The sequence below is a fragment of the Toxorhynchites rutilus genome, chromosome 2 (assembly GCF_029784135.1).
Source record: "Toxorhynchites rutilus septentrionalis strain SRP chromosome 2, ASM2978413v1, whole genome shotgun sequence".
Lineage (NCBI taxonomy): Eukaryota > Metazoa > Arthropoda > Insecta > Diptera > Culicidae > Toxorhynchites > Toxorhynchites rutilus.
This window is the reverse complement of record NC_073745.1, coordinates 213,333,526-213,347,438: the sequence shown is the minus strand read 5'-3', so window position 1 is coordinate 213,347,438 and position 13,913 is coordinate 213,333,526. Positions and strand designations below refer to the sequence as shown.

Genomic DNA, 13,913 nt, shown 5'->3' with positions numbered 1-13,913 from the left:
GTTTTTTCTTTCGCATTTACGTTCTGTTTCAAGACGTTAGAACCACTCAATTGTTAAGAGTTTCTGGGGATGCAAAAGAGATCGGTCTAAATGATTAAATAGTAGGTATACAAGGGCTATCTTCTTTTATAAAATTAGCTTTATTACCATCATTGCTTTGATCAGACGCGAAACATTCGAAGAAAACTAAGAGCCGGTGTTTCATAACTATAGAACCAGATGTTACTCATCCATTAAAATTATAACTTCTTTGAAAAATTAGCGTTCATTCGCATGATTTACAACAAGTTTGCAATGCATAGGTCCTCTTTGTTCTCAATCAGTTCGAGTAATTTATTTAACATTCTTCCAAGCAACTGCAGAGTATCGAAATTTGTACCTCGTTTCTGGCGGTGAAAACTTATGCATTTTTGAGTCATTTGGTATCGACATTTTTTTTCGACTTCATGTACTCCCACCTTAGAGATTTTCGAGGGTCTGAAAATCAAAATATTGAGCGTTCTGAAGGGCCCCTAAATCATGTCCGATTGAGCTGAAATTTTGCACAGGTATTTTTTTGGGCCAATAAACGAAATCCATGTAGGTCGATTTTTTAAATTCGATGATGAAATTTTCTCCATACAATCTATATCAACTGTTTCCGCTGCCCGGTCTGCTGAACAACGGAAGAACAGAAGGAATGCTCTTACGCCTAAGTGGCTCTTGCGTAATTTACAATTTATAGAAACCATAAACATGTAACATGTACACGAATTAAACCCGTATTTGTTGTCTAATGAGCCTAACTAAATGAACAAATGGGATAAAAAAGGATGTAAATAAATAAAAGATATCATATTTTCGTCAAAGAAATTGCTTCTGACTTGCACTGCGATTCACGCGCATTCTAGAGTTAGCCACTCAGAATACATTCAGGGCATGTTATTTGGCACAAGAAACCCCAACTACTACTAGGGATTGCATTACCGTGCCAATAATTCAATAACCGGTTATTTGGTAATGAAAATTTCATTACCGGTAATACCGGTAAATCACCGATAGAAATTATACTTTAAAATAAACCATTTTCTTGATCAAACGGTTTTTATTGATAATGATTAGTTTACAAGAAAACATTTTGCAATGTTTGCTACTTAGTTTGTTGGCTAAAGTAATACTGAAGGACACAAACAATGTTAATTGTTTCATCTTCTAATCTAGATCGGATATCATTGACGAAATTTTTAGAAGAGAAAAACGCACGTTCAGAATCCAATGATGTTGGGCATACAGTACGAAGAGTATCGAATAATATTTCCACGTATTTGTCTTTGACATCCTCTGTACGAAAACTCTTGTCTGAGTGTTTTCATCAATCCATTCATAGACGTTGAGCTTGGATTGGAGGTTGGATGTTGATGCCTTTGATTGCTGCAATCGTGGTTCACGTTTTTCTTTGATGCTCAACTGTTTTGCCGGCTCGGCAAAGTCCAGTGGATTTTTTCCTTCCTGCTGTCTAGCTACTTAATCAATACCATAATCTTCAAATTTCGAACGATTTCAAATGCCTGCTTGATCATTGCAGTCCGACTTTTGATAGAAGATGCCGAAGTCATCATTAATTGTGTCCCGACCACGAGCAGAATGATTATTCATATAGGCGAACAAATCTGCATATACGAAACGTTTCAGTCCTTTCAATCAGGGCTTCAGACAGCTGTACCAAATATTCTAATGGTTGTTCCGATAGCTGTTCTAGCATAAATTGTAATTCAACGTAAAATTCATAAAGACATAGTTCAACAGCGACCAGAACTCGTTTGAGGGCATCAACCAATTCCTTTATCGCCGAAGCATACCCTGTGCTTCGTTTTCAGATCGGGCAGCGATTTTTGAACTGAGATTCGGAGATCGTAGAATCGGCGTTACATTGCCAGTTGTGTTTTACGATCTTATTTTGATTCTCGAGTAATATTTTAAAGTGACATAAAGGCAAATATTTCTTATGGTCTAAACATGAAAAATTACCGAAATTACCGGTTATTTATTGTAAAATTACCGATAATTTGGTAATGAAAAATGATCCGGTATTACCGGTGAAACCGGTAACGGTAAAACCGGTTAACAATCCCTAACTACTACAACTACTACAAGTACTACTAATAAAAATGAGGCAAGTAATACCTACGTTGAGACGACAAAAGTTCCATTGGGGACGTTAATGCCGTTCCGGATTCTCAAATATACAAGATTCAACTCTTTGCGGTCGTTTATCTGCTCTCAGTCACCAGAGTAAGGAAGTCCAAACAGTGATTCAATTAATAATACATAACGGTACTCAGTATAGTATAGGCTTAACGGAAAACTCCATGTATTGCGGCAAAGAGAATTGTTCTTGTTCGGATCGCAATCTAAAAATCACTCTTTTGTAGCAGATTGTAGCACAGCTCCAAACTAGAAATAATTCATTTATTTAAATATAATTTTGACTTTTTCAAAACTTATGATTTTTTTTACATTAATGATTTTATGCATATGTTTTTTCACCGAAACAAATCTTACCAACGATTTTCATCGATCCTAGGATAATATATTCTAATTGGTTTATAATTCAATTTATATGAAGCCAATTACGAACCAGAAAATAGAATAGTAAAGTCACTTCAATTTGTATAATTTTAACTTCAGTTTTAATTTAGTATCTAGGATTTTCCAGTTGACTGATCTGTTAAACGATACTTTCTTTATTGGACTTGTTATTTATTTTACCAATCAGTCACAACTTGACGTTCTGCCTTCATTTCATTCTGCGTCAGGTAGAGGGTCTTGAAGACAAACACTATTGACCTATATGATTGAATAAACAGGATCGAACAGTGCAGAGGGAATAGGAGAGGGAGAGGAAAGGGATTGATAGAGGGACAGTTTAAGTGACGAGACGTCGGGGGCTCATTTATAGCGAACAATAAATAGTGAAAGAGTATAAGAATTGAAGCTTATTATTATCATCATTATCCCGAATAACTTCCTAAAGCACTGGTCTTTGTGCTCAAAGGCGGTGGTACCAGTGCTGTATGTTCAAACAGAAGTATAAAAGGCGGAAAATGTCAAACTAATTATTTTGGTGATAGATGTGGTCACTTGAACTTGAACGGGGACTGTTTCGAAAAATTATTATAGCTAGGCTGACCAAACAGTTCTGGGATAAAAACGGGACACGAAAACCAATAAAAATAACAAAAGAGATATAATATTTTTTGAAGAATTCTCTTGAGTGAATAAAACCTACAATAAAATCATCAAATCAAATATTCTCAGATGTACCTGCTTTGCTCTCTTCAAGGAAGAGATATTTAAACGGAGAAGAGACTTTGGAGATTATGTATTTAGGAATCGAAATGAAAGTTCTGTTCAACAATTACCATAGCGTTAATCATCATAGAAAAATCCTTTCAACTAATGTGATGCTACCAAACAAACACAAAATATCATCAGTAAGCATGTCGAATTTCCTATAGTCTAGAAATTTCTCTGCCTTTTTCGAAAATATTTTCATGACTAGTTATTGACTTATTTGTTCCACCTTTTTTATATCAATAATTCTAATTCCTGTAACCTATATGAACAAGATTGTTTTTACTGATGCCACTCTGAATCTCTGGCAATTCAGAAGACTTACGAATATTCAGGAAATATGTCACGTTTTCATGAAATATTTTCAACGTTAATAACTATTTTCGCTGTCAACGAAAGGATTTGCATAACAATCGAATTGGAATTTCCTTGAGAATTGTTTGATATGTTATACATTTTGATCCCCTAATTCATAAAGGGTTTAAATCAACAAAGGTTGGTAGCATACCCGTTTTTTCATGCATTTTTTCTGTACATTTCTATCCTTACCTACCTGTGCTTCCTATACCGAGGAACAAGTGAAATCGTGATGTTTAATTTTTATGTAGGGAAGGACGGCCATCACAGAATGTAATTCAAGAAAATCGACACAAGGATCAAAGCTAGAGCAGTTTTTTACATAACAAACTCGTCGCGAAGCATAACAATCAATAAAATAAGTCTAAATCGTGAAATTATATAAAGCGTTCAAAAATTCGCTCTCGGATCCGTTAGGGGTAAAATGCGCAAATATGTGTACAAAACGAACCACAACAAAACGTCAAAATGCGCCAAACAAAGGTGGTAAATTGCGCCGCCTGTTTCATACCAAAGCAAAACCGACACTACCCGGAACAACGTGAATAGACTTTAAATCGATTATCTCGAATGCCTTTCCCAGCGGTCGGAAGGGGTATCAATACGATAAATAGAATCAATCGACGAGTATGAAAATTCACGTATCGATAAAAAAAAGTAGTAAAACTCGTCCAATCAAGTACCCCAACGTTAACGAACTAGCTGTATGAGTAGGATATAACTCCTTTTCTGATTGATCACTAAGTTGCTTCTGAAGTTAGATTACTCCTCAATGCAATATTGGCATTCTCTTTTCCAACCGGAAACATAGTGAAGTTCGTCTAATCAAGAAACCCGATGATCACAATCTAGCCCCCTAAGGATGACGTTGACATTACGTTGCAATTTTGAATAATAATAAATATACATCATATGTAGATATTTTAAAAGTTCATTAACATTCCACGAGATCAGGAAGCTATTATTAGTATTGAATGAGAACTTTAATGTTTTAATTTTTATAAGGAGGTTTTTTGTAAGCATATAAACAGCGTGAAAAAAACATTCAAAAACAAATGGACCTCAAATTCATTTATATTTGTAGATTGAAAAACAAAAACAACATATTCTTTAAAAGTTCAGTTCATATTTCAAATGCATTTTTTTAAAGAGGTTTCAATAAATGTTCAACTTCGATCGCACATGTCGCAGGTAATTGCCGATGGGTTGGTGGTGCACTGAGTGAGTGTTTTGCATTGAACACACATCATCCAATCTTCTCCATTTTCTTGAAAATTCTTGATGTTTCTGATTTCCTTCGCAGCGCTGTCCTTCAACAGATTTTCACGGTACGGAGATGATGTTAATTCTTCACTTTGTTCCGCCTTTGACGCCTTTTAACATTCCTCTTCGATGGTGCTGTTACGGTGGGTGGCATGTCGAATCCCTTCATCTCTCCTTGAGTTGGTACCCAAACACAATTCCAACGCCTCTGTTTGCTCTCGCTGGAAGGAGTGTACTCTTTCTCTGTAATCGATGCGGGTGATTTGACGTTCAGTCCGGATGAGTCGTTTTCGACGTTTTGGCTGTTCGCAACCAAGGAGTGAACAACTATGCTTCCGTTTTTGTCAACACTGTAGTGAATTTTTAACGCTTCCAATTCTGCTGCAATGGCCACGCCATTGTTGTTCACACAGTTTGTCTCCGATGTTAGTTCGTTTTCTGTCTCCGAAACAGGATCAAAGGCATGATCACCGGAGTTGGTTTCAATATGCTGGTCATTGGGAATCATGGTTTGTACAACAATCTTTCCATTGTCCTCTATACTGTAGTACACATTTGAATTCAAAATTAAAAACTCCGACGTATCAAACTGTTGATCAACTCTTGCAATGTTGACATAACCTGTCTCGCAGAGAAATAATGTTCAGTTTAAAATGATTTTTTTCTAAAACATACAAATAAATAATTCAAATTACTTTCCGATGCTCCATTGATGTTTTGTTCAAAAGGTTCTGTGTAACTTTCGTAATTAACACAATAATGGATCCCGCGTGTACTAATGTTTCAGATCGTTATTTTCGGCTAAATGATTATCCACGACGTCGTTTGAAATATCTGCATTCCGGAAGTGGCAACGCTGATCGCTGCATCTATGTCCGGATCGTTGTATTCGGATGGATGATTATCAACGTTGTCGTTTTAAGGATCTGCATTCAAGAAATCAGAAGCTGCAAAATATTTGTCCGTGAAAATGTACCGATTGATAGAGCTTATTCCGGTCGCTTTGCAGCCATTTTTTTGCTGCTAATATTGACGCACTTGCGGAGTATGCGCTATTTATCAAAGCGGAAACGTTGAATATTGTGACAGCTTTTCCTGGATTTTTATTTTGAAATTTTTCGAGAGCTTTATTTGTAGTTCGATTTAAGTGGCCCCATGAAAGACACGTCCAGAGGCTGCAACTTATGTGACGTGTGAGACAGTATTGAGGCGGTATTGAGGATGCGGACATGGTTCTTCCTTGCTTTTTCGAACACTTCCAAATTCCTGGTGTGGCTTGAATGCTCATCGAGAATCAGGAGTACTGGAGATTTTGCCGATGGTTTTGTGTTCGCCACAAAATTGTCAAACCAAATGGAAAATGTTTCTGTTGTACTCCCACCGCTCTCGTTACACGCAAAAATCGATTCTTCAGGAGCACCAATCTTCAGAAACTCGTTCATACGTTTCCGAGGGAAAATCATCATTGAAGGATATACTCTCCAGCTGTGGACATGGTCATTATGGCTGTTGTGTTTACTTTCTTTCTGCAGAAACAGCTCCCACAACCTTACCTTTAATTCCTCTTCCTGGATATTATTAAAAACGAGAGAAAAACTTCCCAGCGATGAAAACCGTTGGAATTGATCCATCTTCGCTGGAGCTGTCGATGCTGAGATATCACGAAAGGGTTTTTCTCGGTATTTTGTAAATAATTGCAGCTTGCCTCTTCGACAGCCTCATCCAGACCGCTTCCAATGCCACCGCAAGTGCAGCTTCCGTAAAAAGCCGACGGTTGGTTTTTCTTGTGTAGTTTCAGGGCATCTTACCCAGTTGTGCTTACAAAAGTTTTGACGTTTGTCTACCAGCGCATGGATAAATATATTGCTATGCGCAGTGCTGCTAGATTGGCGAACGTTTTTATCAGTAGCAATTTTAATTAGTATTAAATTAATTATATGGTAATTATTCATCATTTTAAATTAAACTATTTTATCCTCTTGAATAATGAAATTATTTTTGCATAGTTTCAATGTCGTCTAGGCATAAAATCTAACAAAACATAAAAATGCCGTAAAATATACGTTAAGAAATACTTGAATGATGTTTGGTGGCACTGCAAGCATTTTGTTTAGTAAATGTATGGTGCATGTTGACCCGCCTCGACTTGTTTGATAAAAAACGTTTAATTCAAACAAATGATAATTCAATCAAGTAATTTTATGTTCACAGGTGAATTTCAAGATCTTTGTTCAAAAGAAGAGTAGTTCATAGGTATGTAATACTGTTTATTAGTGGTGTAATGTGTTGCGAAAAGAGTTGTGGAAATTGTAAGAAATAGGCCTGTAAAAATGTTTTCCATTTTTTGTAGCATTTATGGAATATAGAAAGTTTGAAGGATCCACACGAGTTTATAATGTAAAATTGAAGTGATTGGCACATTAAATACTGTTAAAAAGTGTGAATCCCGTGAAATATTACAGTGGCGCGTATTCCCCGACTGGGCATTTTACACCCAGTTCCCCTAATCCTCGGGCTAGCTCTCTCAAACTCGTCATTTAGACGACTTCCGAGCACCATTCCTTTTATTTTATCGATGTTTCTCTCACATAAAGAGGTGAATGGTCGTCCTTGACGTGGCAAATCGTTCATGTCTTCTCGGCCGTCTTTGAATAACCATTCATTCACCCGTGTTTACGACGTAATTGAGTCACCAAATATATTGTTCTATTTCCTCATAATTGATTTATTACTCATCATTGTTTCTCGTTTGTCTCCCTGGTTTTTTTCTTCGTCTGTCGGTTATTTAGACGCACAAGAAGCCTAGCAGAACCGCGCTGGGCGACGAACGTGTTAAGTTAATCACGGAGTGCAATAACAAAGTATTCCATCTACCAAAGCTCAAACGCAAGCTTTATTTTGAAGTTTATACGTGTTACTCCAAAAGCAACCTAAAGTAACCCTTACATACTGTTGCGTACCACGCAATATATGAGAAAGCAAAAGCCAGCCGTTCCATCTCTCCAACACAGACATCAAATTCCATCATCGACGAGATAAATCTATAATACGAGATTGCGCTATAATATTGTACGTTCATGGAAAAACTTCATCCATATTGAGCTTGAGCTTAGTCTTGGGTAGACTGTATGATTCGTAGATGCTCTCCGTTATTGACCTGAATCAGCGAAATTGCACAAAGAACACACTGAATGACGCTTGGGAGTAGCAAATAATTCTCATTGTATATGTTTCAGTGCTTCGCGCCAGAAATAGTCAATAACGTCATTCATGGAAAAACTTCATCCATATTGTGCATGAAGGGTGTCCCAAAACAAATTGAAAATCCTTTTCAAACTTTCAGATAATAAAATATAACCCATTAGTGAGCTTTTGACATATTTATTTCATTCAACTTGAATGTCATAACCGTATGCTCGCACCGTCCGCTTAACTCCGCTCTTGAGGTTTTGTACAACATCTGGCTGCAGCTTCTTCTGTACGGATTACCCACTTTTTCTTCACGTCTCCTTCAGATTTGACCTCATTGGGATGCTTCCGTAGTGCCTGCTTCATGATAGCCCAGTTTTTTGTGGATGGGCCTTAGTTCCGGGCCCTCGTATTGCTTCATCAGAGGAAGTAGACACTTCTGTAGACACTCATTGAGGTAGATCTGCCTGTTTACAGCCCCGGTAGTCACGGCAACACTTCGTTTGCCACATGAACAGATCGCTTGCCAAATCATGTATTTCTTGGCAAACTTTGAAGGTTTCTGCCTCTTTACTTCCTCCGGAACATCAAACTTCTACTGGGCGGTGAAGAACAGTAAGTCTCATCATCCATGATGAGACAATGAGGCTTTGTCAGCATCTGGGTGTACAGTTTCCGGACCTGTCACTTTCCCACCGTATTTTGCCGTTCGTCACGATTTGGAGTCTTCTGCACTTCGTACGTATGCAGTCCCTCCCGGTCCTTGGCTCTCTGAACGAAAGACTTGGACAGATTCAACTTTTGGCCACATCCTTGACCGAAGCATTGGGATTCCGCTCAAACGCTCTAACGACACGCTTGTGATCCTGATCACTAATAGAACTTCCATTCTGACCGCATTTCTCCTCCCATTCGATGCTCAGAGTTTCGTAGTAACTTTTAATCATACGACTCATCGTGGACTGCACGATTTCGAGTTTGGATGTTCCGATGAGAGAGACGAGGATTTTTCAGGTGTTTGCACAAAACCATTTCGCGATGTTGCATTTCGGGTGACGCTATTTTTTCAAATTTTGCTAAAAACTGATATCGATTAAAATACAATGTAAACAATACGCTCTAACCTACTTTCACCCAAATTTTCAAGAGAAAATACTCAATGTGTAATTTTCTACAGCATTTTTTCCGTGATGCAATTTGATGTGGGACACCCTTTACATTTGCACAGTAATAATTTGCGTGTATGAGCCACTTAAACGAAGAATTACTACTGCATTGTATTCATCATGTAATTCACAAGAGCCAATTCTCTCGATGATGAGCTTGAGGGAGCGATTTCAATTCAAAAGATAGAAGCTAATGTTCCATAGACCAAATTTTCTTTAATCAAATCTCTCAAAACTGCATGGAATCTAATCTAACATGTTATCTTTTTTTCCTTCTTGCAGATCTTTCATCGTAACAATCGGCCTTCGTAGTTTCGTTTCAACAAAACAACCAACATGGATGTGTGTATGGGCCGTAGTGTAGTGTAAAAGTCGTAATCGGACGAAGAGTTCGCGCTAACCGCGCTTGGTGCGTCTTCAATCGCGAGCGAAAATCAATACTTAGGCCATGTCAATAATTAATTCGCAACCACCAGCATCTCTGTTCGAATTGCCGTTATCATTAGAGTCGTCACCGTCGTCGCTCCGGTCTACGTTGGCCTGGTCCACCGCAACTCATTCGCCGTTACCGTCGTCGGGCTCCTCATCGTTGAGTCTGCCGCATCCAGCACCGTCGTCGTCGTGCTCATCCGTATCCCTGTCACTGCTCTTCGTTCGAAGTGGTGACCTGTTCAGGAGGAGCAAGAGTACTACCATCCTATCTTTAGAGTTAGACACAAGTTCAGTTTGTCTGGAGTTTGTTAGCGTTTACGTGTTTCTATTACTTTTACTTGTGCCCAGTTACTATCCCGTAAGCATAGCGAATAAGGATGGCAATAGGCAAACTAGTTTTATGAGTTGAATAGAGAAGATGTCTGGATTCATGTAGCGGTGAGTTTTGTCTCATAGTTCCATCTAGATTTAAATCTCTTCTCTTCATTTAGAACTATTTCTTTTCTCTCTATAACGTTTGTTTTGGTGTTGTAGGGCATGCCAGCTGTCCTTCCGTGCTGTAGTGTGAAGGAACAGTTTGAGTTTACTTACTAAACGGAAAATGATGAATTTCTAGTAAATCAAATGATGATTAGCCTTATCGCCGAATCCGAATGCAAAGCATAAGTTCAACTGAGTGATCTCTCTATCTTTGCGTCCCCCCTCTTTCTATCTGTTGTTTTCGTATATGTGCGTAACCAGTGGCCCTATGGTGGGCGATCGCGACCGAGAGCGTGAAGCGGTGCGCTGGGAACTGGGGGAAACTACGCCACCCCCGTTTAATAATGGTGGACCGGGAACCACAATGTGCAGCGGTCCTGCAGCGCCGGGTGGTATTCTACCGGGCGGTAGCTTCGACGATGGAACCACCACCACAACGACGAACATCGGAGGCTTCGGCGGTGGAGCAGGAGGCAGCACATGTGGCCTCGGTGGAGCTGGCCTACCGTGTGGTGGCGGAGTTGTTGGCGGAGGAGGAGGAACAGGTGGCGGCGTCACTTCGGGCGGTGGCAGTAGCGCGAAGGAAGTCCGATATGCGCCATTTCCTGTTCAATCGCCATCGCATGCGGCCAGTTATACGCAAATGTCCCAGGCACCGCTGCAGAGGGCACATTCCAGGTACGGATACTGACCAAATCCAGGTAAATCGAAGTTCATAGTGCAACATAATTTGTCTCCTTCCCCCATCGGTGTAGATCTATGTCATCAATACCACCGGAACCCTTCATGATAATGCGCTCGAAAGCGCTCAACCGACGTGTGCTGATCAACGTGGGAGGCGTGAAGCACGAAGTCCTGTGGCGAACCCTCGAGCGGTTACCCCACACGAGACTCGGAAGACTGCGTGAGTGCAACACGCACGAAGCAATATCGGAGCTATGTGATGACTACTCACTGATAGACAACGAATACTTTTTCGATAGACACCCGAAGAGTTTTAGTTCTATTCTTAACTTCTACCGCACCGGGAAGCTACATCTGGTGGACGAAATGTGTGTGCTAGCCTTCAGCGACGATCTCGAGTACTGGGGCGTGGACGAACTGTATTTGGAATCCTGCTGTCAGCATAAATACCACCAGCGCAAGGAACATGTTCACGAAGAAATGCGAAAGGAGGCCGAGAGTTTACGCCAGCGAGAGGAAGAGGAATTTGGCGATGGGAAGTGCGCACAATACCAAAAGTATCTCTGGGAACTGCTGGAGAAACCAAACACTAGCTTTGCTGCTAGGGTAAGTGCAATATATTGGCGGTACCAAGAATTGAACATTATTGTTTCATTCTCAAAGATTCAGTATAATGTACCTTTTCCAGGAATCATTCCTCACCGATTATGAATATTAATTTTTAAATTTTATTTTATAGCATTCTTCCCGCTACTGTTTACCTTTTTTCAGTTTAAATACCCTATTCTTTCCCAACAGTGCAAAAAAACACACTCTCGTACAATCGGTGGGAAAACAAACAGGTTGTCACATTTCGGTACGACCATTCATTTTCACGCCACACGACTGTCGGAACTCGCTAAACTTGGACAAAACTAACGATCAACAGCATATGCCACTCGGAGCATACGTTCCTTGTTAAGAGGCGGATGGGGTGGATATTGGCATCCTGCCAATGTCAATTATTTAGAAAGCGAGTTATGTTTCGCAATCACTAAATGGGATTGGAAAATTAGTTCGTTCGCTCGTCAAAAACATTCCAGTATAAATTACTTGTTCAACGAAGAGGTCAACGCAATTTAGATTATTGAAATTAAACTATTTCCCATTAAACTTGGCAGCTTTCAGTGGAAAACATCGCTCCGAAGCAACCAAAAGCAGTAACAGATTTTTTTTGGCAAATTATTGCTGTTCAGATTCCTGCAGTGATTACTCTACTCTCGCGTTCGATTGTCGCTGGAATGAAAAAAACACGACAAACACTTAGCTGTAAAAACAACCGAATAAACCGTATGTCAAATTTTATCGGATTTTATTGTTTTATTGGTGTTTATTGATTGATTTAATAAAAATATATTTGAACGGCTCCTTGATTTACATTAATAAATCCGTGGTATTCGAGGCAGTTCGTGAAATTTCCTACTCATTCTTGTTTAATTTACATGCATTTCCTTCTGTTTTTTTCGTATCCATCGGGATTTGCTAAGAAATCGAGTATCACATGATGGGATCGACCAATTCGTGAGGAAATTTGATAATTCAATTTTTTTCATGGTCAAATGCTCAAATTGGAATTCTTTTTTTCCCAGTAACCAGTTTGTTAACGCTAACCAGAAATCGCTACTTTATGCCTAACTAAAATTCGCGATTATCCACTTTCATCCAAACTGTTGAAGCTTTCTATTGGTACTGATTTACAATGCTCTGGTAGAATATAGTTTTATCCTAATGCAGAGATGCCAGGTGATTTTTTCAAATGTCTTCAAATGGTACGAAAAAATGTCTTCACAATCATATCGCAGGAAATTGAAATTCATAACTTACTTTTGAGTTTATTCAATATTTATAATTGTCATTGCTATAGAGTGCACTTCATTAAACTTTCGTTGAGGTTTTGAAACTTATTGCAATAAATGTGAACATATAATATATTGCGCAACTGCGAACTAAATTTTATGAGTTTAAAAAATAATAACTGTTTATCAACCGCTGATTGAATGATTATAGCCCCAGTTCTTCCTTAAAAACGGAACTGTGATAGCTCAATTTGTTTGTTACAGCCTTGAAGTTTTGGTTGTAACCTTATTCATAAAAATAATTATTGAAACGCTATGTAACCGGATAACCTTCGATTTGTGGAGTGGGCGTTTGAAGGTTCTAGGTTAATGTATTGTATAGTATAGGCCCAAAATAATAAAAATATAATGTCACAATCATTTAAATTCTCGAGCGCAAATGGAACGATATTATTCAGACCGCTCGAAGTTTTCCAGAATTTGAAGTGAAAGTCGTATTGTTGTTGAATTCATTCTAAATGCTTGTGGATTTTCTGCTTGGAAAAGCCCTACTACTTGTTGACAATATTTTCGGCTAATAGTTAGAATTTAATGGAAATACTATCTCTCAAAAATTCACGTACGCTATCATACTGAAATGTCTTCACATACTTCATAATGTCTTCAAAATATCTTCACAAAATCAAATGTTTTCACAGTATGTCAAATGTCTTCAAAATGAAGACATGTCTTCAAACCTTGCATCTCTGTCCTAATGTCACAACAGGGTTGCCAAATTAATTACTGAACTACCGTTTTTGGGCAACAATAAAGTTGGCTGCGTACTGCTGCTAAACGTTACACTATTGTTCATCACAGTTTTCCTTTCGGTATTTTGCTAATTCCTTATAAAAACTTAAAACTATGAAACAGATAAGTGGTATTTTGCTAAATGGACATTGCAAAACCTTGTTCACACCGCGCGCTTGTACGCGCACATATAGAAATCATAAATTGAATTGATGTCACCAGACAAACATCTCCCAAAGTAAATAAAAAACAGGTATGGGGGAACTGGGGGGAATGTGGTTACCCTAAGAAACATGCCCATTTCCTGTGTCCACAAACCACTAAAATTCCCTTTCTTCGAAGAATATTGAAGCTTAAATTATTGTATTCAAAATAGTAAGCGGTT

At 38.6% G+C, this 13,913-nt stretch overlaps 1 protein-coding gene across 12 annotated transcripts in view; it reads left to right on the top strand.

Annotated features, from left to right (window-relative positions):
- The window catches only part of LOC129767692 (potassium voltage-gated channel protein Shab), a 339,910-nt gene that overhangs the window by 184,757 nt on the left and 141,240 nt on the right, over positions 1-13,913 (top strand). For 10 of the 12 annotated variants that reach the window (XM_055768833.1, XM_055768832.1, XM_055768837.1 and 7 more), the window contains 3 exons: positions 9,591-10,016; positions 10,482-10,898; positions 10,976-11,510. In XM_055768833.1, the coding sequence (XP_055624808.1) occupies positions 9,757-10,016; positions 10,482-10,898; positions 10,976-11,510 (1,212 nt within the window). In that variant the 5' untranslated portion in view covers positions 9,591-9,756. Of the gene's footprint in view, positions 1-9,590; positions 10,179-10,274; positions 10,899-10,975; positions 11,511-13,913 lie in introns of those variants that run through there. The other 2 variants (XM_055768839.1, XM_055768838.1) reach the window with 2 other exon arrangements.